Source organism: Amphiura filiformis, chromosome 12, assembly GCF_039555335.1.
Source record: "Amphiura filiformis chromosome 12, Afil_fr2py, whole genome shotgun sequence".
NCBI classification, from domain to species: domain Eukaryota; kingdom Metazoa; phylum Echinodermata; class Ophiuroidea; order Amphilepidida; family Amphiuridae; genus Amphiura; species Amphiura filiformis.
The window spans coordinates 725,898-749,816 of record NC_092639.1 but is presented as its reverse complement, the minus strand read 5'-3'; the positions used below and the strand labels follow the sequence as shown (position 1 = coordinate 749,816).

General features: G+C 37.2%; 1 protein-coding gene across 1 annotated transcript in view; it reads left to right on the top strand.

Moving 5' to 3' along the window:
- Positions 1-19,233, top strand: part of LOC140165634 (uncharacterized) — a 137,985-nt gene extending 118,752 nt beyond the window's left edge. The window contains exons 19-23 of the mRNA XM_072188924.1: positions 14,534-14,683; positions 15,890-16,023; positions 16,755-17,029; positions 17,629-17,695; positions 17,983-19,233. Coding sequence (XP_072045025.1) covers positions 14,534-14,683; positions 15,890-16,023; positions 16,755-17,029; positions 17,629-17,695; positions 17,983-18,475 — 1,119 coding nt within the window. The 3' untranslated portion in view covers positions 18,476-19,233. The remainder of the gene's footprint in view (positions 1-14,533; positions 14,684-15,889; positions 16,024-16,754; positions 17,030-17,628; positions 17,696-17,982) is intronic.
- The last annotated feature ends 4,686 nt before the right edge of the window (positions 19,234-23,919 follow it).

The following is a 23,919-nucleotide window of genomic DNA, read 5'->3' as shown; positions in this document are numbered from 1 at the left end:
CACCAACCCGTACAGCATGATTCCTGGGGAAATTTATACTTTTGATGGATCTGGTGTCAAAGCCTACTCGTTACAAGCAACTGTTAGTCCAATTACAAACGGTAAGAAACTCATCTTCTTAATTTTACAAAAGTTACAAAAATAAGGTGGCGAGCGAGCAGCTCAACCTTAACCGACCTAATCCAAACATTATGATAATTACAGGACTGTAATGTTTACTAACTACAAAAATGTGTCGAATGTTAAAGAATCTTGAGAAAAGACACACGTGTTCCCTTAAATACAATGCTTTCTACTGTGGGTCCGGCTCAGGCCAGAAATAACAAAAACAATCGTACTTTTGGTAATAATCCTAGGGTACAAAGGTTTCAGCATGTTCAAGTCATCATTTTGAGATCATCGTACAAATATATTCAAACTGCTTCAATATGCACGGTTATCGATTAATGTCGATGTGTACATGTTGTGATCCTTTGGTGAGGGGTAATTATTAGATGGTTAAAACTTAGGGGTCAAGTGGGATTAATGCTGATTTTGGACACAAAAATCCATATTGTGATTTGCTCATAATGGTGACCATGTCAAGCTAAACATGATTACTAAGTGATAATAGCAAGAATGTGTTTGATTGCTGGACACAGTTTTTGGAGTGTAACATACAGTCTGAAACTAATCTTTTGTTGTTACATTGTTTTCATCGCGTGTTATTTACTGTCCTCAGTCAGTGAATGTGCCACACAGAAAGGTCAATGGGGTCCAGTTGAACTTATACCCTGTAATACAGGTTTACGCATCCCGAGTACAGGACCACCGACTACTAATGGTAAGAAATAGCTGGTTCCAACAGGTTTGCTAAATATTACGATGTAGTGTTGACAATTTCTTACAAACGTACGGGTACGTGTATGTGCTTGGAGGGGGTTTTAGGGGGTGAGTGACCTGCTTGCCCAATTCTAATGGGGGTTTATTTGGTATACTAGATAAGAATTCCATGTAATAATTGGAATTGAGGAAACGCCATAAATAGGGATATCTCCCTTTGTGGGAATGACTGCATACTAAGCGACTGGGTCTAATCACACCCCCCCGACCCTCCCTCGGGTCCATGGATAACAACTGGTACTGTAGACTCTATAACATTAAAAATCAACCTACGGTAATACATGGACCCTCCCAATCTGTAGGCAATACGCCTTCCAGTTCCCAGTACTTTGTGGGAATTCACTTTTACCGATCCTGGGTCACGCGATCTTTATATATACCACGTCCATGTTCTCACTGCATTAACGTTTGTGTAAGCGACTAAAACAACGATATTGTATCCGACCAATCAACGTAGCTTGGCAGCGCGGGGATATTTGAAGAGGCTTCCTAGATAAATAATGTGCAAACATTTGCAAACCGCACGCGACAATATACGCAATATGGACAATAGGCCTAAGTCCGAGTCGAGTGGTTGCCTTTATATTGCGCGTACCATGGGTATATCAGACGCGTGCCAGTTGAGCTCAATACCTCTCAGTTGTTGACAAGTGCCCCATCCCGATCTTGCGTCACATCCCGCGACATAGCTTTGTGCTATACCATATTTGGGGCGGGGCTTTCGTAATTCACATCGGAATCACCGGGCTTCGTTGAACGATTATTTGGAAGGGAGATCTCAAACAGATTGGTTTAGTCGAGGAATCAGCGCTCACTGGACTTTCGCGTTCACTATTAAATACGATTATGTTTCTATATTGCTGCATGGTTCGACTGTGTGTGTAATCAGTGGCGTCTATTTGAAGATGAATGGGTTTTTAGCATTGAGAAAACTAAGGGGGGTTACAGGACTTTGGCATTTTTTCATAGGGCATTATGTAATTATTTATTGTTACATTATCCAGAGATGGAACCGAACCGAGACTGTGGGTCAGTCTAACACACCCCCACCTAGACTTCTCCGTAGTCCACTTGCCCATTTTGCATACTCTGGCTATTACATTTAAGCATAAAACTCTTGATTTATATTGATTTGTCATTTGTGTGCAACTGATAGATTTTCACATCTGTATCTGATCTTTTCAGTCACCGCACTCCCTCTGTTTGTTAGCTTCCCATGTGGGATTTTCGGGGTTCGCTATCAATAAACTGGTAGATTCCAAAATCAGAATTGTTCAGTATTAAAGTGAGCCATTATAATTATGCAAGATAATGTTGCATTCAATTACTTTTATTGTCACTAATCATCTGATATTTTTAACTCTTTATGACCATTTTACTATTGAATTCTTTAATTTTAATAAACATCAGTATAATTTTGAGTTCAACGAAATGGGTTCATACATATTTTTAATAAAATTCGTCTATGGCATAGTCTAACCCCCACCCCACTCACACATCACATACAACCACAATCTCACCTCCTACCAACTACCTTCACACGAAGACACCCATGTAAAAGCTCTCTTCACAATATGTTGAAATGATGTTGTCACGCACATGAATACCTTGATTTACGTGATTCATTATAGGTTTTTGATACTAGAACTTTGAGACTCACTGACAATGTCGTTCCTAGCCTCTCCTGAAAATCGATGTTTAACCAGAGCTGCAAAGCTTTAAGATAAACTTATTTTGTTTTAAATTAACTTTTTCAAATCAGTACGGAAAGGGGATTTACACAAGTCATCAGTTATGTAGCGAATGTTGTAATACTTTCTTGAGACTTGGTGTGCTTTAATGCTTTGATAAGTAAAAAGGACTCAATTTCAGATGTGTTACAATATTATATACGGTAGTATATATATTTATCTATATATTGCAGGTCATTGTTTATTGACCATTGCTGAGAACGGGCATTACAACTGAATGTCGGTTCTTTTCAATGGCATCAAAAATTAGATTGTATCAATTTAGCCATGTTTCTGGGTTTCTGGGAATGGGTCACATTTCACTCTCGAAACGCTATTTGTTTGGGAGGTGTGTTTTTACTGTACATTTCAACTCTTATTCCTATCAGAATTTCTGCTGCTATAAGATGATTGAATTACACATAAACAACCATTGTTGATTTTATTTCTCCAGTACAAACAGGGTGCGAGCCAGACTGGATTCCCTTTCAAGAGTATTGTTACTACGCAGACGCAGAACATCAAGGCACTTTTGCAGAAGCCAGTCATTATTGCCAAAATCTGGGTGGAAATCTTACGAGTATTCACAGTTCCAAAGAGCATTCTTTCCACATAGAACGTGAGTTTTATTTTTAAATGAGCGCAAACTCATAATGAAGAGTACGCCTTTAAACGTGTACTGACCTTCCCAGCAAACACAAAAACTTTTTATAAACGTTTTAAATAAGTTATATTTTGGCTTTTGGTTTAGGTAATAACGTTTTAATAACATTAATATGTCGGGTTATATAAAGGTCATGAAAACGTTTTAAACACACTACAGCAATATTTCTAAAATGTTTTCAAAATGTTATTGTAAACTATTTTTGCAAACATTTTTGCCAAATATTTTGCCAACAAGTAAATAATATTATGTTAAAATATTTGCCCCCAGCAAACACAAAAGTGTTCTTAAAATGTTTTCTTCAAAACGTTTTAATAACATTTAAATGTCGGGTTATATAAAGGTCATAAAAACGTTTTTAAAACGTTATTGAAAATATTTTGGGCAAACATTTTTTCGCAAAATATTTTTTCAACCCCAAAATAACATTCTGTTTAGAATGTTTTGTATCATGTTTTCAAAAATGTTTTTGGAATGTTATTAAAACGTTTTTATACCCTTTATATAACCCGACATTTAAACGTTTTCTGTAAAACATTTTGTGTTTGTTGGGCAGTAGATTATCAAAAAAAGTTTTTCAATGTTATGAAAACGTTTTATACCCTTAATATACCCTTTATACAACCCGATATTTAAACGTTTTCTGACAACATTTTATAACCTTTTCCGAATGATGTCAAAAACGTTTTGTGTTTGCTGGGTTACCACCTTACTAAAGCCTAACTGGCTCTTCAAAAAGCATCTAGAAAACTAAGTTTAATCCCGGTTTTAGGATCCATACGCAAGCAGAAGGTAAAGCTTAATCGAAACGAGAAGGAAGGGAGGAGGGAAGATTCCCGGAAGAGAAGTGTGAGTGACAAGGAGGAGACGATACAATTTTTAAGTTTTTTGAAATAAACACCTGCCAATAAGTAATTACTTTCCTTAATGAATGACCATTAGTTCAAAACGGTTGATGCCAAATTTGGGATGTGCAGTCGAATCAAAATTTATTTGTGCGTATTATGGCACCTCATTTGTTGCAATGGCCTCAAGATTGATGCCACAGCTTAAGTTTATATTGACGTAACCGAAGCTTTGAAAGTTCCAATAACATCCTATTCCTTGTATTCAGTATGGATCCATTGAAGGAAACTCGTTTAGCTCTCATTGGATTATCCTTTTTTGTTTCATGCATTTGGAGGGGATCAAAACATATGATATCAATAACAATTAATTACTATTCACATCAGCGATCATTATTCACGTAATATTCATTGAAACATGAAGATTTCGATATTTTTTCTGGCCAACTAGGTCCTAACTGGCCTACAATTGCAAGTTGTCCTTTCACTGGCAAAGCTAGATTTGAAATATCCTGATAAGGTGTTACCAACAGTTGTAACCCGTGGTCTTGTGACCACTTCTTGTGACCTTCTTGGTCCCAGAAAACATTGAACTGGTGCATGTTATATATAGTATGTGATTAAGTAAATTGACAACCGATGTGAATAATGAAATTTCTATTGATTACCATATGTTTCCACTCACGAAACAAGAAGAATAATCCAATGAGAGCCGAAAACATTTACTTCCATGGATACTGAATACAAGGCAATATGATTTTGCTGCGGCTTTCAAATATTGGGTTACCTTCATTTAAATGTACGCTGCGACATCAATATTGGGACTATTGCAACAAACTAAGATGTTATAATGCGCAGATATAATTGTTTTTCGAATGCATATCCCAAATTTGGCATCAAATTTAGCCCAATTTTGTGCCTATTATAGCGCATTGGTGACAACTATTATATGTATATTATAGGGGCAAGGACTACAACTACTGCACTGGAAATTTTATTTCAGCACAGACAACAGTTGTGGAGTTACAGTCAAAAATGAGGAAAACCAATATTTGATCAATAAATCAATAACTACTTGCCTTGAGTTTTTACTTGCTGAATTTTCAGTGCTGTAGTTGTAGTCCTTGCTCCTATAATATACATATCTTACTTGTCACCAATACGCTATAATTTTTGAGAAAAATGCAAAAATAGGCACAAAATTGGCCAGCGGTGTAGTACTCCCTTAAGCGGATAATTAATTATTGGTAGGTGTTTAGATATGAAAATTTATTGACACAACCAATGTGTTGCTGCATTTGTTTCCTTTGTTTTTGTCAGAGTTTGTAAGACCGATTGCCCAAAGTGTATGGATAGGTCTTCATGACATATCAAATGAAGGACATTTCGAATGGATCGATGGAAGCACGGTAAATATATATAAGCTTACGCTCTCACGGCTATTTAGGCCAAAGGTCCTGATCGTGGATTGAGTCGAACGAGTTCTGTCATTTTCAGCCTGTATAATTTTAATAATTCTCAATTATTTAATTCTGTTTATCACCCTCTTCCTTACGCCTTCCCTGGTCCTGCCATGCTAGCCCATCTTCATTCGGAAGGAGCTGGTATTGTCCGGGTGACTTTAGAGAGTTTGCAAAATGAAGTTTGAAATCAATATATTGATTGGATTTCTTATTCAGATTTACTTCAACGCGAAGGTCTGATTGGTTACGTCCCTGCACGTGTATCAATGGGTGATCAAATGAAGGGCATGTGTAAGCGACTGCACAAAATATATTTCAATTAATTAACCCTAGAACTACTAAGACATGTTGTAACACCGACTACGAAGATGAATACTTACACCCTTTATAGCAGTCTTGTTTTCAAGCGTAGTTCTTTCTTTTTAATTTGGCACCAAAACCAGCATTTTCCATTGATGCTAATTAATTTAATGATCAGTTAGTTAATGAACTTGTATGTTGGTGCATTGGCGGACACGCTACCGTGGAAACTATATGGGAAAAGGTTCATTTGATGACATACTTTTTTCCCTTTTATGTTATATTTTTTATCACCGTGTATATATAGAAGCAAGCATCGCACCTTATATAAGTATATATATTTCTGGTGGGTGATTTCAAGCTCTGTTTTATTTTGTGGTCCTCATGAGAAAATACTCTTGAAAAGAAATAGGCACTCCCGAACTATATCTCATGTTCATTAAAAAGTTAATTGTTACACCCTGTATATCTTCTAGTACACCCTGAATTATTGACTTCAGATTAGGATCAGTGTAATCTCTATTCTTTATGCTTTCCAGCAATGTATAATTGTACATACCTGTAACTGGTACATTAACTGGTATAACCATTCAACTCAAAAGCTGATGCTTTCAGCATGCTTTCAGCTATGAAAACAGTAGGTCACAAATATGTCACGAAAGAGGGCCCCAACTTGTGACACATGGCCAGGAGTGAATATAATCATAGACCTTATGCAAAAAATGCTGGTAATGGTTATTCGATAAGCTTTATGATCAGGGCTCGACCTTACCCTTTTTTGGCACTAGCCAGTCGGGCGTGTAACTCTAAAATTTTGCGCGACAGAAATTTTACAAGCCCGAATTTTGAAGGAAATAATGTTACAATAAATGTGAAAAAGAAGACGATAGACGTTAGTCTAGTAATTTTAATACATGTAGCATGTAACAATTTAGATGTGAGCCCTGCTTGTGATTTGTTCTTCATTAACATTGGCGTAGGGGTGGGATTTAGTGAATCCAGCACCTTTTGGCGACAAATTAAGTTTATGATACAAATACGCGCGAAGGGGCCGTTGGTGTAAAAGTGGAACAAATTCGCATGACGAGAGCCTAAATTGACATTTTTAGGCCAAATATGAGCATCAAAATTCCACACGCCATTCGGGCGTGTACTTTTAGAAAGTTACACACCCGACAGCAAAAGTACACGCGTGCGTGTGTAAAAGTCGAGCACTGTTTATATTTTACTCAATCAAACATAATGAATTTTCCAATACCTTTTTTGAATACTAAATGTCACGTTTATTTATGCCTCTATGAAATAAATCATTGGTTTTAATCTAATTCATAACTTCCTCGTCTCAGTCAGCGATCGGAATCCAACAGGCTCCATACTTGCCTTCTAAATTGAAATATAATGTTTGAAACCATTTGATGGGTCATACGGTTGCTATTATATTTGATGTACTTAATATCGGTCGGTTGACCTGTGTTTCTGCTTTTTCATTATTTTGCATTTACCAGTTAAACTATATAGATTGGGGTTATGCTCAACCAGATGATTGGCCCCGATTTGGGGGAGAAGATTGTGTGCAAATGACTCAAAATGGGAAATGGAATGATAGACCATGTAGCGACTCATATAGGTTCATCTGTAAGAAATTACAAGGTAGGATCCGCAACAAACCCTCCATATAGGCTACATGTACACTAAAATATCAGATTGTGAGAAATAGACCATTACACATACTCGTTGTTCAAGGCTGGGGAGCATAATACATGTAGTTGTTTGTTGGGCAAGACCCCTAAATGGTCGAGAACTACAAGCACCTAATATGTAAGATAGGCCTGCAAGAGATCATTATATTTTCTGGTAACTGTCTATTTGTAACCGTTAACAGAGCGGGTTAGTGTATAGAAGTTCTGTACACTTGAGGCCTCGGTTTCGAGCCTGAGGCTTTCAGCTCATATTCTGTATCCTGCTTTCTTCCTTATTCTAAAATTGAACTTTCTTCATGCATGTAAAGGTTTGGACCAAGTTCTGTATATTTAATATTATTGGTGGTACAAGGTACCGGTATAGATAATGACCCAAATAGCCGGAGTAGCTGAAAGCAAAACTTCATCAAAAAAAACCTTATACCAGAACGACAATTGTTCCTCTTAATAAACCGTGTCCCGCGCCCTTCCAAAAAAAAAGTATTCAAGTTGATACAAATTTTCATCAAGTTAGATTGATCTATCCTAGTTTGTGCGACCGACCATACACGTATGGTGTGAGCTTACTCATTCTCTACTACCCCTATGACCAGACGAACTGAGTCCACTGCTGATACTACCAACCTTTACTTGAAAAAAATTAGAATATTGAAGTTTAACTTATACTTACTAATGACTATTGAATAGTCATATTTCTCTGTGTGGCAGAATGTACAATAAAACCTTATATATCTGCCAATTAATATATATATTATCAAAGACAGAGATAAAAAGATTTTATCGTGTCTGATGTCACTGTCAATTAGGATCCTTGATTGGTTTACACAGGTTAATAGCGTGTAAAAGAAGGCCGGTTTATCTGGTGCCGATCGGAGAAAAGGAATAGCAGCAAATGGCGAAAAATTACGTACTTTAACCAGGCAAAAGGCAGATTTTCTAGGCATTTTTGACATGGTGCCTTCCAAAAGAAAGTTTCCTACTACAAAGACCTAACTTTTGAGATGGTTTGCATGTTTGAAGGTGCAAAATTAACAATAAGGCGCCCGGTTATACCGCCGCGTTCAGCAAGTCATCGAAATACTAGTAAACAAACCGTGTTCGAGTTTGATTGACAGATGACATCAGACGCGATAAAATCTTTTTATCTCTGTCTTTGATAAGAGTGTCAGGAACAAAATGATCAAAACATATTCCGATTTATTTCTCCTGTCACAAGCATACTCGTGTCCTGCGCATCAAACAGACTCAAGATACGGAGTTCTTAGTTGGCCTACTACTTTCGCAGGTGAAGCTGAATTTTCAATAGAGACCTGTCCTAATAACAGTAAGTTCGGTTACATTCAGATTATAAACAGATTGCATACCTCTTTGGAACTGGATTTCAAAGTAATTCTAGCACGTTTAATAGATGAAAAATTTAAAACATATTGGGAAATAAAATATCTTTATCAGAATTATCTGCAATCATTGTCAATTAACAGCACCCAGTCTCAAAGCCCATAAACATATACACCAATTCGAGAAGCGTTTACTGTATTTGGTCCTCTATTGACGGCAACACAGATGTACCAGAGCGGAGAGCAATTCGTAATTGAATATCACTGATGTGTACAATTCCCGGGTACAATTCTGTATAACACACAATAAAATAATGGATGGAACCCCTGAACTCGGGACACCGCAGTTTTACATCGGAGACACCGCAGTAATGGCGAAGTCGGATAGGTGTATATTAGGGTGGGGCGAAAAACACCTTTTTTCTCGGATCGACTTGGAACTCTCAGAGAATTTTACTAGTGTACATACTACTATTGTGCTAAAATATCAGTAAGATCGGAGCATGTTTCGCCCAGGCAGTAGATTTTCACAAAATCCCTACTTATTCACCATTTCTTACTGTATAACTCTATATAGAGAAATCAGTAGAAACAACCTGGGAAAAGTAGGCATTGAGATGACATCATAGCCAATATTAAACAATTTTGGTAGTTTGTTTAGACCCTCCAGAACATCACCAAATAGCAAGCAGTCTCCAATTGGTTACCATTATTTTTTGCTAGAGACCTGTATTTAGTTAAATATTGATGATATTTGAGTTGCTAAATTAAGGGGTAGGGGTAGCATTATGGAGCATTTCCCCAGTTCTACTGAGTCAAATTTCACAATCTTGGTCTTGTTGGATAGATATGAACTGGAAAAGTACAAACAATACATGAGATATGAATTTAGAGCAGCTCTGACATGACCAGGGGTTAAAGGATCATGTGACGCCTGATTTGTAGTAATTTTGAAGGTCACACAGCCTTCATTGGAGGTTGTGTGACCTTTTTGACCTCTGGTCAAAACATGGATAACCGAAAATCATATAGCATTTATTTTTGGCAATGTTGCAGTTCATATCTATGCAACAATACCACATTTGGGAAATTTGACTGAGTAGAACTGGGGGAATTCTCCATAATGCTACCCCTACCCCTTAATATAGCAACTCAAATGTCATTAATATTTGACTTAGATGCGTGTCTTTAGCAAAAATAATGGTAACCAATTGGAGACGGCTTGCTATTTGGTGATGTTCTAGAGGGTCCAAACAAACTACCCAAAGGATAGGGTGGCATCTGAATGCAAACTTTTCCCAGATTGTTTCTACTGATTTCTCTATATAGAGTTATACAGTAAGAAATAGCAAAAAAGTAGGGATTTTGTGAAAATCTACTGCCTGGGCGAAACATGCTCCGATATTACTGATATTTCAGCACAATACTAGTATGTACCCCAGTAAAATTCTCCGAGAGTTCCAAAATTGTTTTTGACCCACCCTAGACTGTATATGCATATACCGGTATTGCAAAATACGTGACAACCGACTCTAAAGGGTACTCGACGTATTGTTGGTCGAAGCAGCCAAAAATAGATTTTCATTATTTAAATCAATATATTATTGAAAAATAACACTTTGATGTTTTGCAAAGGTACGTTCTACAAATCATATACTTTGAAAACGTGCTTGATTTATTGTTGTTCATGAGTACTGTACCTTTTACGAGAGTGTTGTTGTTTCAGCCCCCTTTACAACATAACTCAAGAACCACAGAACCTACAAAAGTATATCTGTGATATTTGATTTCTTCTACACACTCGCTATGAAATGATCAATGCAATTTTTGCCAAAGCTCACTACCAATCGCAAGATGCTGTGAACTACCAAATCGCAACAGTTTAAAATAGTTGCTAACCTTAATAGCTCCCGTTAGTGGATAAGGGTGTAGCATAGGAGCTAACCTCTAGAAAATCCGAAATACGTTTTTTGGTAAAAACATAATAGTCTTAAATAAGGCAACAACCTATTTATCTTTTTGTTTTTTCATTTTCAATTGTTTTAACCATTTCCCATTTCAGTTGGTTCTCCGATTGCTTTTCGGCACTGCGATTTTGACGACACCGTGGGAACTTCAACTCCACAAGGAATATGGAAATATGTTACAGTTCTTGGATGTGGCGACAGAAAAGAGAATGCAACGGTATTTATTTTCTTATTGTTTTCTTATCTGACTCCGGACAAACCTCATAACGCACTTTCCCAGCAGTAATTTTTCTCTAATTTGATAGATAACCTAATAGTGAACCCTTTTAGTGATTCTATGGAGACATATTATTTTATCAGCACAGGCAATTCTAACACGAAAAGTCATTATTTCTTACATTGTTAGTTTCTCATTCAATATGACAGAGAACAGCAACTATTAAGTATACTTCTAGTTGATAGTATTTTGTTCCATAATAAAATTATTATTTACCTCTCAATTTATTAATTATTAGAGTGCTCTATATTTTAAGTCATATTAAGATGAGCAAGTGTTCCGATTTTGGAGCTGCATAGTAGCGTGGTCTCGGTGTAGGAGGGTATCTAAGTTGCTTAGATGGATCTTGTGGGCGATTTCGGCATTTTTATTTGAGTTTCGATATTTGTTTGTTTTCTATCAAATTGCGGGACATTAAAATTACAAATCAACAATAAACAATGTGTATTATTCTTTAATTAAAAGTTGTAGTTAATAATGTATTTTCACACTGTTACGTCGTCTCTTTCTTCGCAACGGCGATGGAATTATGTAGATCTTAACAGAAGGTGATATAGAGGCTGTAGCTAGGAAATTGCAACATTTTACCCAAATGATGGAAATCGCTGACACAAATGATGTTCACGCTGTGGCGTGGATGGTTCGGAACATCGCGTTTACAGAAACTCCGTCTATGAAGGTATTGTCCTTTGAAAAATGTCATCTAAAATGCAGCTCACAGCAGTAGCGTTCGCAAGATTTACCGGGGTGTAGTGGGGAAAAAGTGGGGCAAGCCAAAATTTGACGAAAATGGGCATAAGATTCTAACAATTGCCATGATTACGCCGGCCATCATCCCAAAGGGTCAGGGGATTGTCTTACAGGGGACATTTCCCCTTTTCAACACCAATGGCGCACATTTAACCTTATCTGGTGAAATAAGCATTAGAAACAAAAATATTGGTATCAGCTTACAACTATCTTCGCGCTTTTACTTCAAATCAATACAAATAGCTGCAACTTTTCATTCAAAACACTGCTGTATTGTTAATATTGAACAAAAGATTGGTCAAATTGGGTATCAAAATGCGCGTGAAATATATGAAAACAATTATTAGTTTTGAAGATATAGGCGTGTTTATAACAGCTGCGTTACTTTTTGCGCAGGCTTTATTTGTATTTTTTTTTAATTTCAGGTTTTGAGCTATTTAACGCAAGCTATCAACAAATTAGTAGACTCCGTTGATCCGTTTATGAATCAAACAGAATCGGGCGATTTTGCGCAATCAACTTCATATATAGTACAAGGTTGGGAAAAACAAGTTGAAACAACATTACTGGAACAAGATGAGGTAATACAGTGTGTCCCAGAAAACTCTTAACATGTTTTCAAATCACAAATTTTATACTTAATTTTATACTTATATAAACACCTAACAAAAAGAAAGTCAGAACTTGTTTAAAAAGTCATAATTTTTAAGTTATCTGATTAAAAGTAAGAAAAAAATAATAAAATTAATATTAATATGTGGAGAATTTGTTAGCTACCGATGTACCTCATTAATTTTACTGATTGAAGAAAATTGTTTAGATTTAAAAGATGTTGACATTTGCAATAAGCCGGATAGGTGGTTTCTGAAACACATTGTATACTAGACTAAAATGATAATGAACACTTTGGGTGATTGTTGTTAAGTTAGTTTAATCTGATGCATCTGTATTTACAATTGAACAATAAACTTCTCAGAATTGTAGTAACATTACGTGACTACTTTTTTTCTCTAAAAGATCAAACAAGTGTTTCCATCTCTAGCTGTTTTGGGAGTAAACATCAGAAATAATGCGGAGAACCCCGTGCAATTTAGTGTGTTTGAACAAACCGCCAGAAATGATTCGGTCGAATTCTTAAATGCCACAGTGACGATACAAAAAAACAAATCAGAAGACGAAGAGTTAGGAACACCAGCTGCATCTATTTATGTACCTGTTGGCGCAATCCCGTCAGGAATAGGTAAATAGTAGTTTAGTACATACAGAAATAAAAACAGATAAATATTATTTCTTGTACATTTACAATTCTATTACCTCACGACCCGTTATTCAAAATAGCGCACGTGAGAGCCCTTTATTTTGCAATAATGGGTCAAGCACCGTAACACAGTATACGCATAGCATTGCGCTTGGTTACGCATACACTATTTCCGCGACACGCACTGTCACTTACGCATACGTGCTCCACCTCGTAGTAAACATCTTATTGGGGTAAGAAAGTAAGAAAGGGATATTTTCTCTTTAAATCGCATTATTTTGTGGTAGTAGAATATAAATAAAGGGTGTAGCATTATCCTTTTTACAACCAAATATTAAGCCTTCGGCAGTAAAAACGTTTACATAATAGATTCGGCTGCGCCTCATCCATTATTTATCTTTTTACTGCCTCGGACACATTATTTGGGTGTATACAAATACAACGTGACGATTTGTTCTGTTCTTATTTGTCTCAAAGCAAAAGCAGGTTTCCTGGCATACAAAGATGATTTCTTATTTCGCTCAAATCGTCTGAGATCTGAGAGGTTTGAGGTTTATGGACCAATCATTGGCACAACAATCGATGCTTCTAATTTGTATCAGCCTGTCATCATAGAAATAAAAAGACGCTCAGATGGAGACCAAAGTGAAAACTACTTACCAGTAAGGGAAACACATTCAAAAACTTTTACTTATCACCATGTCTCGCCACATTTTAATGATTGCATATTTTAAATTTTCTTCAAAAACAGAATTTGAAATATCTTTTTAAACTCAAATTACCATCACCATCAACAACAATTACATTGATAATAACACGGTCGTCCAACATGGTCAACTCAGAAATAAGGATGTGTAGACTCTCATTCATCAGGCTATGTTTTTATCTGAATCAATTGTCAACCAGACGTACCTGTGTTTGACGAACGGACCGACGCGTCGGTCCGTCCGTCAAAAATAGGTTGAAACCTTCAGTCTTCAGCTGGGCTGTGATGCAATTGACCTTGAGTACCAAATATGCCTTAATTTTGGATCGCGAGCATCGCTGGTTTGAACGAGGTTTGCGAGTGAAAGAGGTATGAAATTACAATTTACCTTAACCGTACTGGAGGGACCGGGGACAACTTTCTGTCGGCTGGGATCATTAAAGATATTGCTCATCGATTACCATCTGGACTAGTGACCGGTCACCGGTATCACAACCCAGCTGAAGACTATAGATTTCAGTCGCAACGTCGGCACACCCATCCATCAAAATTTGGTACATCTTGTTGACTAGTAGATTCAAATTAAAATCTCAATGTTCAGAAATAATATCAGGTCCTTTGTTGTATCATATCCAATATCTTTTTGTACCGCAGAAATCGGTTTCGCCAAGGTGCGTGTTTTGGGACTTCCTACTGGAGAATGGAATCGGTGATTGGTCAGAAGAAGGATGTCAATATGTTGAAACGAAGGATGACGTCATAAAATGCCTCTGCTTCCATATGTCTACATTTGCAGTGTTACAAGTAGGCTAGGTTTCAAACAAATACTATTCTACAAGCTGTAAAGCAAATGAGACGAAATACTACGTATATAATCCTTAGAGTAGACGAGACCAACCACCTCGTGGACTGGTTGACAGTTGTGGTCGAAGATTCATAACCAGGGACAGGCGATTTGCTCGGAAAAAATAGCAAATTGCGCGGAATTGCGCGGAACTCTTTTTTTAGTGCAAAACATGTATCCCTGCCCATAGGAAAGAAAATAGCCAATTGCGCGGAATTGCGCGGAAAAAAAGTTCTACGCAAATCGCCTGTCCCTGTTCATAACCTCCGCGTATCACACCATATGTGCGTCCCAATAAAATTGCTCATTGCAGATGATATACGCACACCATCAATGCCCTCCGCGTGTGATTACGCGGTACAATGACTTCCGCGTGTGCGCATCTGTTGCGACGGAACACTTCACTCGCACGCAACTACCATATTTGCACATGGCGTGATTGCGCACTGCTGTAATTTGCTGTTTTGCTGCTTTGTTTTTATTTTTGCGCTTTGAATTCAACGATAAAGGCACTTTATAAGTGTTGGTTAATGTAATGTAATTGGTAAATCCGTTTAAGCCTGTTCGGTTTTTAAGGGCGAAATATAGGTTGTGACAAATATTGTTTATTTCAACAAATTTCAGTGAATAAAGTCTTGAGATTTATTTCAACATGTTCAATGATGAGTTAAAAGTGACGGTTAATAACTTTCCAAATTCCATCAGTTATATGTCGGGCATATTGAAAAATCTAAACATTTTGCTTTGGACCTCGGAATATCCCTCGGGGCTGCGCCCCTTGCGATATTCCTCGGTTCCAAAGACGAAATGTTTAGATTTTGTCACAATGCCCTCCAAATAACTGATGCTCAGTTATTAACTATAAATCATTATTATTTGTAACTGAATGCATTTGTTTCATATCAGTTGGTCAATATTAGCAATATGGAATAAGAGAAACTAACAGAACAAAGATATTTCTTTTGGAACAAGGATGTTTTCATCTACTAAGTAGTTTGAAGTGAGGGTTTATTCTTCCATGACTCCCAGTGGGGAAATCATCCATGACTCCCTGTGGGGAAAGGAGCATATTTCATCCAAACCGATTTAAAAGGGCGTTCAAATTTTGTTTAAGTTTATTATTATTCCATAAGGAATATTTTGTATCCACTTTTTATCATCACTAGGATGTAACTGACTTAACTTCTGCTGAACAACGCACGACTCGTCGTGTAATGGTGATGTCACCGGGTACAAAATTGGCCATTTCTATCACTCTTATGGCTATTGGGCTAACGTTCTTGGTATTTGTAGGATTTAGGTATGTATGACAGGACTATGATTTCTTTTTAAACTAAAACAGTGGCTGTAGTAATAATAATAAAACATTTAAACGCTGTGAGTTAAAAGAGAGACAGTGACGTAGCATATGGAGCCGGGGATAAAGTACCGCCCCCCCCCCACATTTTTTCAGGAATAACATGGGGACTGCAAAGAGTAAAGTGTCATTAAAATACCTAAACATGCAAACAAATTTAACAAATAGGTACGAATATTTGGCTTTGTCATCCCCTCCACACCCCCACCACCTACGCTGCTGGAAAAAAACCCGAGAGGGGTGCTTGGGTACGGATGCCAGAAATATGCAAATAAGGCATGTAAATATATGTTTGAGAAGTGGTGCCCTAAATGGGTAAGACAATTTTAATAGTGCTGAATATATAATTTGCTGCGCATGGTGACAAATCGACAACGATGCGATTAGAATTGCACCAGTTTCACTGTATGCACAAAAGCACCATTCCAGGGGGGACGCAGTGACTCCGAATCGTGGTCAAACTCATCGAGATGAGAGTATAATTCATCCCCATGAAAAGCGTATTCTGGGATAGAGGGAAATGGTCTATTATACCTACCGCCTATATTTTTGTAAACCTCCCAAAACTAATGCAACCCCATGAATAGCATATGATGGGATAGACATGATAAGAGGGAAATTGTCTATATGCCTACGGCCCATATTTTTGTAAACCTCTCATTTCATTTTTATAGACAACTTCGGGAAACCAAGGCTTATCATACATTGAGCAATTTTTGCGTGGCAGTTTTCATGTTGTACCTAATTTATGCATCTGGAATCGATGCCACAGCTTATACCACTAGTTGTACATTGGTGGCTGCTCTCTTGCATTATTTTACGTTGGTATCACTACTTTGGCTTGCTACTGAGATTCGATATATTTACGAAGATTTGAAAAGTCACAGAGAGGCGATATCTGCGCTTCTCCAGCCGAAGTCGCTATTGAAAGCATACTTGGTATCGTGGGGTGAGTTAAATATAAATGATATTATGCTACTTACAATCTCAACACAAAATTAAGACGTACCTCACATTTTCGGTCACAACATTCATCTTCATCCAGAGACTAGCAACCAACGTTCGTAATCAGTGACCTTTTGAACCTTTGACCCCAAAACTTGACCATACACTCTTGGCAACTTGTATCAACTTGTATTTCAACTGGTTGTAATGTTCATTCAATCTCACTATATGATTCCGGTCAATCGCGGTCATGTCTTTCTTCTCGGTTTTGTCTTTGGGTGAGACAAGTATCTGCCTCAGAGTTTGAGTGGATTTCAAGCAAACTCTTGATTCCGTAACTGCCGAATATTCTTTGTAGGACTTCGAAGGTTCCCTTTACTGCTTCCTTTTATCTCAAACACTTTGTATTGTTTTTGTTGCTGTTCTTGGATTTAGCTTGATGAAGGTCAGTTAAAGTTGTGACTGAAATTTTGAGGTAGACCTATTTTTCAGCAAAACCACTGAGATGAACTTTCATGCTGATATTATTGCCGTCAGCTTTATTTAAGGCGGTATCAAACGTTCCAAAACTTAATGTAACATCATGTTTATTTACATCTACAGGAATTCCCATGGCTGTGGTACCAGTTACTATGCTAATTAGCTTCGAGGACTACCAAAATAACAAAAAGTAAGAAATAATTTTGTTTTACACCCTGACTATTTCTGTTCAAAAATGACACAGGACTTATTTTTGTAAATTAAAGACAAACTGTTCAAGCAGATACATTTTCATTTGCTCTGGATATGAATCATTTATTTCGGCCTTTATTGCATAAAAAAAATATTTAACCTTTTAATATTCAGCTGATGTCTGGATAAGACGTAATTGAATAATAATTGTTATTGGAAGTATGAAACCTTCAGGTATTGTCATTATTGTCTTATTCATTTATTATTGCTTTCATTCTTATATAGCTGTGCCATGAATGTGGGTCCTGCGTTGTTGTTTGGAGCAGTGGTACCCGTCGCATTGATTGTTCTACACAATTTAGTCACCTTTGCCACTGCTTTCTTTGCTTTGAGAAAGCGACCATTCAACGTTGGAAGCGAAAGTGATACTACCATTGATGCCGCATTCGTAAAAGCTCGAAGTGTCTCGCAAAGATTGTACGCCGCCATTGGTGTCTGTGGAGTCTTCACATTGTCGATAGGTCTTGGCTATCTTCATCTTATCGATCCGCAGGTTATTGCGTTCCGGATCTTGTTCTCAATTAGCTCAGTGATCACTGGTCTTGTTATCTTGGGAGTGTTTTGCGTCTATCTCGAAGAAGTACGCAATGTTTTGGTACCGAACAGATGCCGCAGAGGATCACCATCTGAAGCTCCGCTTTCGTTCCAGAATATTGCATACGATATGAAAGGTCTTGAAGAGGAGGACCCAGCTGAACAAGCCGACAAAGAGAACTAAAACTTGGAAACGGAGGTTTATAGCTAAAATATGTAAAATATTATTTGGTTTGGTATTAGCTTATCAAATGTCACAAATATGCGTTGACACTGCAAATTTTTATAACCTTATCATCAAGCTTATACACTTGCAAAATAGTAGACAATAAAGTTCATGTTTGCCATGTTTCATTGAATATTTTGAAAAGGATAGGGTAGGTGCAGGTCATGACGAAGATATTATAGTAATAATCTGTACAAAATAGCCAATGATTTATTTTAGAGTATGATCTTTTAAGATCATTAAAAATAGTATGCGTTAACAAAACTCTGAAATGTCGGCCTATACTTCGTCAGTCATGCAATTTGCACAGAACTGCATTCATATAGCTTGGCTCCTTAAGGAAAAGTATGATGTAACATACATAGTAATAGTTCAGTAGTAGATTTAAACAAATGTCACAAGACTTACTCTATTTGCAGAACTGTGGTAGTTTGCGACCTGCATCTGCAGGTCTTCTGTAACCACTGCATAGATTATTCCACTTGACTTGACACTTGACTACCAGATATTGATTGGTTTTGGTCAATAATTGACCAAATCTTCTTGTAAACAACTGAATGGGACTAGGCGTTTGCTGTCCTTTACGAAAAAAAACCCAATGTGAGTGAATATTGTGACATACATATATCAAAATACATTATATGGAGCACGCTCTATAGATAGCATATAAATGTAACATATAATCAAAACTTGTGTTTTTGCTTTAGAACCCATTATAGTGGGAGATGATCTGATGAATTATTCCAGAGTTTAGTCCTTGGATATTATTAAAATAACTTTAGACACCAGGACGGGAAACATTCATGGATGATCGGTGTCCATCTCTTTTATGGAGAAGTTAGTATAGTATAGTATAGTATAGTATAGTATAGTATAGTATAGTATAGTATAGTATAGTATACAAATATTTACTGCTCATGAGGGATCTGGTGGAATCTATTGGTTCACCGAGGGGATTCCACCAAATCCCGAATTTAGAGCGGTAATTGTTTTATGTCCTTCATTAATATATTCTTTGTTCATTGATTGGTTAAATGTCAGAAACGCATACATATAGGCTAGGCCTAGTCAAAGCTAGGCTCGGGCCTTGCTTTGTTTTGCACGCATCAAGCACACAGTTGAATGGCTAACATAGCTAAAGCTTACCGTGCATAAACGAGTAACCCGTCAGTATTAAGATACTGGTCCTGATAAACTGAACTCAGATTATGCCATGAAATCGCCGTATTTTAGCTGCAATTCTGTGCGTCTGCTTGTGTGCTTCGTAAGGCAACGTGACTTTCTACACATTAATACCCCGAAACCACTACTAAAATCTTGCGTAGGGCCTACGTGGAGAGTTGCACCGACCACTAGAAACTGCGACGCAGCATCGAGGCTCAGAGGGAATAGCCATACTATTCCCCGGGAATAGTAATTCAATATAGTACCCCGTTTCCTCATCAATCAATTTTTGACTGCTTTGCCAAATAGTTGAGCTGTTTTTGGTCACATGATACCCGTTTAGCCAATTAATGAACGAGAATATATTAAAGGAGTATTTCGTGATCCTGGCATCCTCTTTTTATGACACTTTTCAGTAGATATCCACGAAAAAAGCTTATTCCCAAAATTTCAGTAGATTCCGATTTTGCGTTTGTGAGTTATCCATGATTATACATGTATTACACCGCTCCATAGACAATGTGTTGTAATTTCGTTCTGGTATACCAGAACGAAATTCAAATTTCACGATATCTTTGCTAAACGAAATAATCTGCAATAAACATGTAGCCAGAGGTTTCCAGTGATATCAAAATCTCAACTTTTTTGAGCAACAGTGGGGATGATGCTGTGGATCACGAAATGCCCTTTTAATCGAGGATATAATATAGTATAGTATAGTATGGTATGATATGGTATAGTACAGTATAGTATAATATATCATTTTTATGACATGACATTGAACATCATATTTACAATAAATTATGGAACAAAAAATCATGAAAAACACATTGTTGAAAACGCTGAAAATTCACGATGAAAAGAGTGACAACTTCATGCTATTGGCCAGTGAATATGTACCTTTACCTATAGAGATTGCCTGAGAGGTCAACGTGACGTCACACGTAGGACAGATGTCATGTATGTGTCCATTAGTACAATTACCACACCTATTGCTCCTGGATATTACTAGTCTACTGTGTAGACCCTTTTTATTTAATAATCACTGTATGATTTGACCTTCCCCCTCTGACCATGGAAGCGCCATCTATGCTGTTCTGAGCCAACAGCTAATCTTCAAGTTGAGGGCTCACTCCGAGAACCGCACCATTGCAGCTTTCGTAGTGAGCCACCAACGTTAAAGATTAATAGCTATGCTGTTGGATCAGAATAGGAAAGATGGCGTTTCCCATGCATAAACAGAGAGGGACGACAGAAAACAGTGATGCTAAATGAAAGGAGTCTACTACAGTAGACTAGATATTACTCCATCCATGCCTGTTTATGAACAAGTACATGCCACAATTGTAATAAGAGATATGCTGATTTCAATTTCATGCCAAGATGGCGAAAAGTGTTTAAAGAGCCAATGCTGTTGTACTGATTTTAATGAGAATTGTTTGAAGCATAACAGATTTCGTCCACAACTTGTGGAACAAGGCCACAGAAAATTATTGATCCAAATGGGAAAAGCCAAAACTGGGAAAAGAATGATATTTATCAAAATGAGACTATGAAATGGTTTACTGAGAAATTAGCAAAATTACACTTCAGTTGCAATTAATGTTTTTCATCTTGGAAATGAGAATGATTGGTAATGAGAAAATCATACAATTGCTCCGAGATGTAATCAGCACTAAATGCAACGATTGTGAGGCCAATTCCCAGATCACTAGCTCAATAGCCATAAAGGTATGGTGCACACAATAGGATGGCGGTGCACAAAGTAGGTAAAGCCTAAATGTCCCGGGGTTGAATTCTGCCCTCCTATTGTGTACGCCATACTTCGAATTTCGAAAAGGCTAATGAGCAGTCGAGCTAGCAGGTAAGTCCTTAAAGGCATATATTGGAATGTCATCTTTCCTGGGTAAGATCTGACACCAGGCCAGCCCATGGCCAGAGGGTAACATGAGTAGGTTTGTTTCACCTTGAAGGCAAGGATAGTCTTGCTAATATCCCGGGGCTAATATGGGCTAACTTTCCCCTAGGCCATCCAATATGCCATGAATTAGTAGGACTACAACTGGTATCTACTGGTCACTTTATCTCCTATTTCCACATCTGTTAATTTTATATGTGCCTTTAAAAAAAACCTGAAATGGATACTTAAATGGACACCGTAACGGACGTCTAACTCCGGGGTGTGAGGCATTACAATGCATTGCATTAGAATAATGAATAGATCCGCCATGGGGCGATTCATACACTTGGAGTTCTAGTTCCACAAGTTGCAGACTAAATGATAGTGCTTGTAAATATCACGTCAATTAACTGGACTTTGAGAATGAATAAAGCTATAGTTTATAATATTAGCACAAAGGTATTTTGTTTTATTTAAACACTGGATTTGCCTCCTTTATTATTTGTAACGGCGAACCTGGAGAAAAATTATATTTATTAAACACTGGATGTTGTTTTTTCTCTATATATCCCAATATCAGAGTTACTCTTGTCGGTTAAAATTCTTAGCCAAAGTATTCCTCTTATCTAAGGATTAGAAAAGTATAGTTTGACCTACCTGCGTTCTCAAATTATAAGCAAAGAGGTAAAAGGTCAACTTATAGAACCCCGATATCAGCAAAAAAGCTGGTCTCAAATGACTTGCATTTTCTTTCTTTCTTACATGACGAATCATAGGGGGGAAGGCTACGCTGGATGTTCTCATATGTGGATCCGCCCTTAGTTTATTATAAGAAATTTCATGGCAAAACAAATAATTTCAGACTATCTTCAACAAGATCGAGAGCAATTTTCATTTTCAGACATATGACGTCACAATGTTACCTCTTTTTCCATAATGCCATGTGACCGTACGTCGTAGATAGGTCAAACTATACTTTTTCTGAATCCGTATGACTAGAGGAACACATTATTGTTATCTTATAGATGAGGTGACCTATGATGTCACATGTTTACATTCAGACCGCCCTCTGTTGTTTCAAAGCAGGCAAAATAACACAGAAGTGTCTATGACAGACCCAATAAATCTCTTTAAAACTCAACTTTTAAAAATCTTTGAAGTTTTGTGTGATATAATGTATATAGCTTGATGCATTTATAAACAAGATTGATACCATTTTTTGTATTATTTGCTTTGAAACCAAAGTTAATGAATAAAAATCAACTTCTTCCATGTAAACTATAGTATTTTTTGCCTGACAGTTTTGATCAAAGACCAACAGAGGGCGTATCAAATGTAAACACATGTCACCTCATCTATAGATCCACAGATTATTGATGAGGAGGTCTTCTTCACGGTCAAGAATTCTTAGAGCATCCCAATCGATGATATGGTGATCCTTGGTAATACTCCAATGTGATTCGCCAAATGCCGGCAGCGACAATGGCAAAACACAGCTTTGTACAGCAAAAAAAATATATTACCATGATTACATTGTGATACTATTACTCAGTGGAAGTACGCTAATCAAGACGTTACTGTACTTGACGATATACTTCGTATCGTTTAATTTACGTACCCAGTAATGGGATACTGGAGAAGCTACCATATTGGATTATTGGTATACCCTCCCCCCATGTTCCATGGTATGTGTTAGGGGTTATGTATTTTGTCATCAAACGTTGGTTTTCACTTGTTTTGATATTTAGACCTATCTGTATGGGTTTGTTCATGGAATATTCTGGAAACTGTCAATGTCGAGTAATATACAATCATACATTTAATGGAAACTAAAGAATGATCATGATCTCCACAGTAGTAAATTTCGGTTTGCGGTTCTTGGGTGTGTGTTGCAGAGAATAAAATACGCCAAAGGCGGTAGTAGAGCCAATAGCGCTCGATTGTGCTATCGACTCAAAGAAGCGGCAGACTGAAATAGCTCCATCATCGAACTGTGTATTTTGCTGGACTAACATAGTCTGTGAAGTGGAGCAGAAAGCTTGCTCAAGAGATCTCAGATTTGAAACAATGTTATCAATCTAGATATACATGTACAGTTGCAAATTGCAAGTCTTTGAGCATGCAGAAATACCTGAATAATTTTTGCTAATATAATTACCGGTATACTTTAAATGTTGAAAGAATACGTTGTCTGCTTTTTTTACTTTGTACACACGCAATGTCGTTTTGACTGTGATTCCACATTTGTGTAAGTGTTTACTTCAATATAAGAATTGGCAAAACTTACTACGAGCATATTGAAGTTGGGAAATACCGTAAATATTCGCCTAATGGCGCA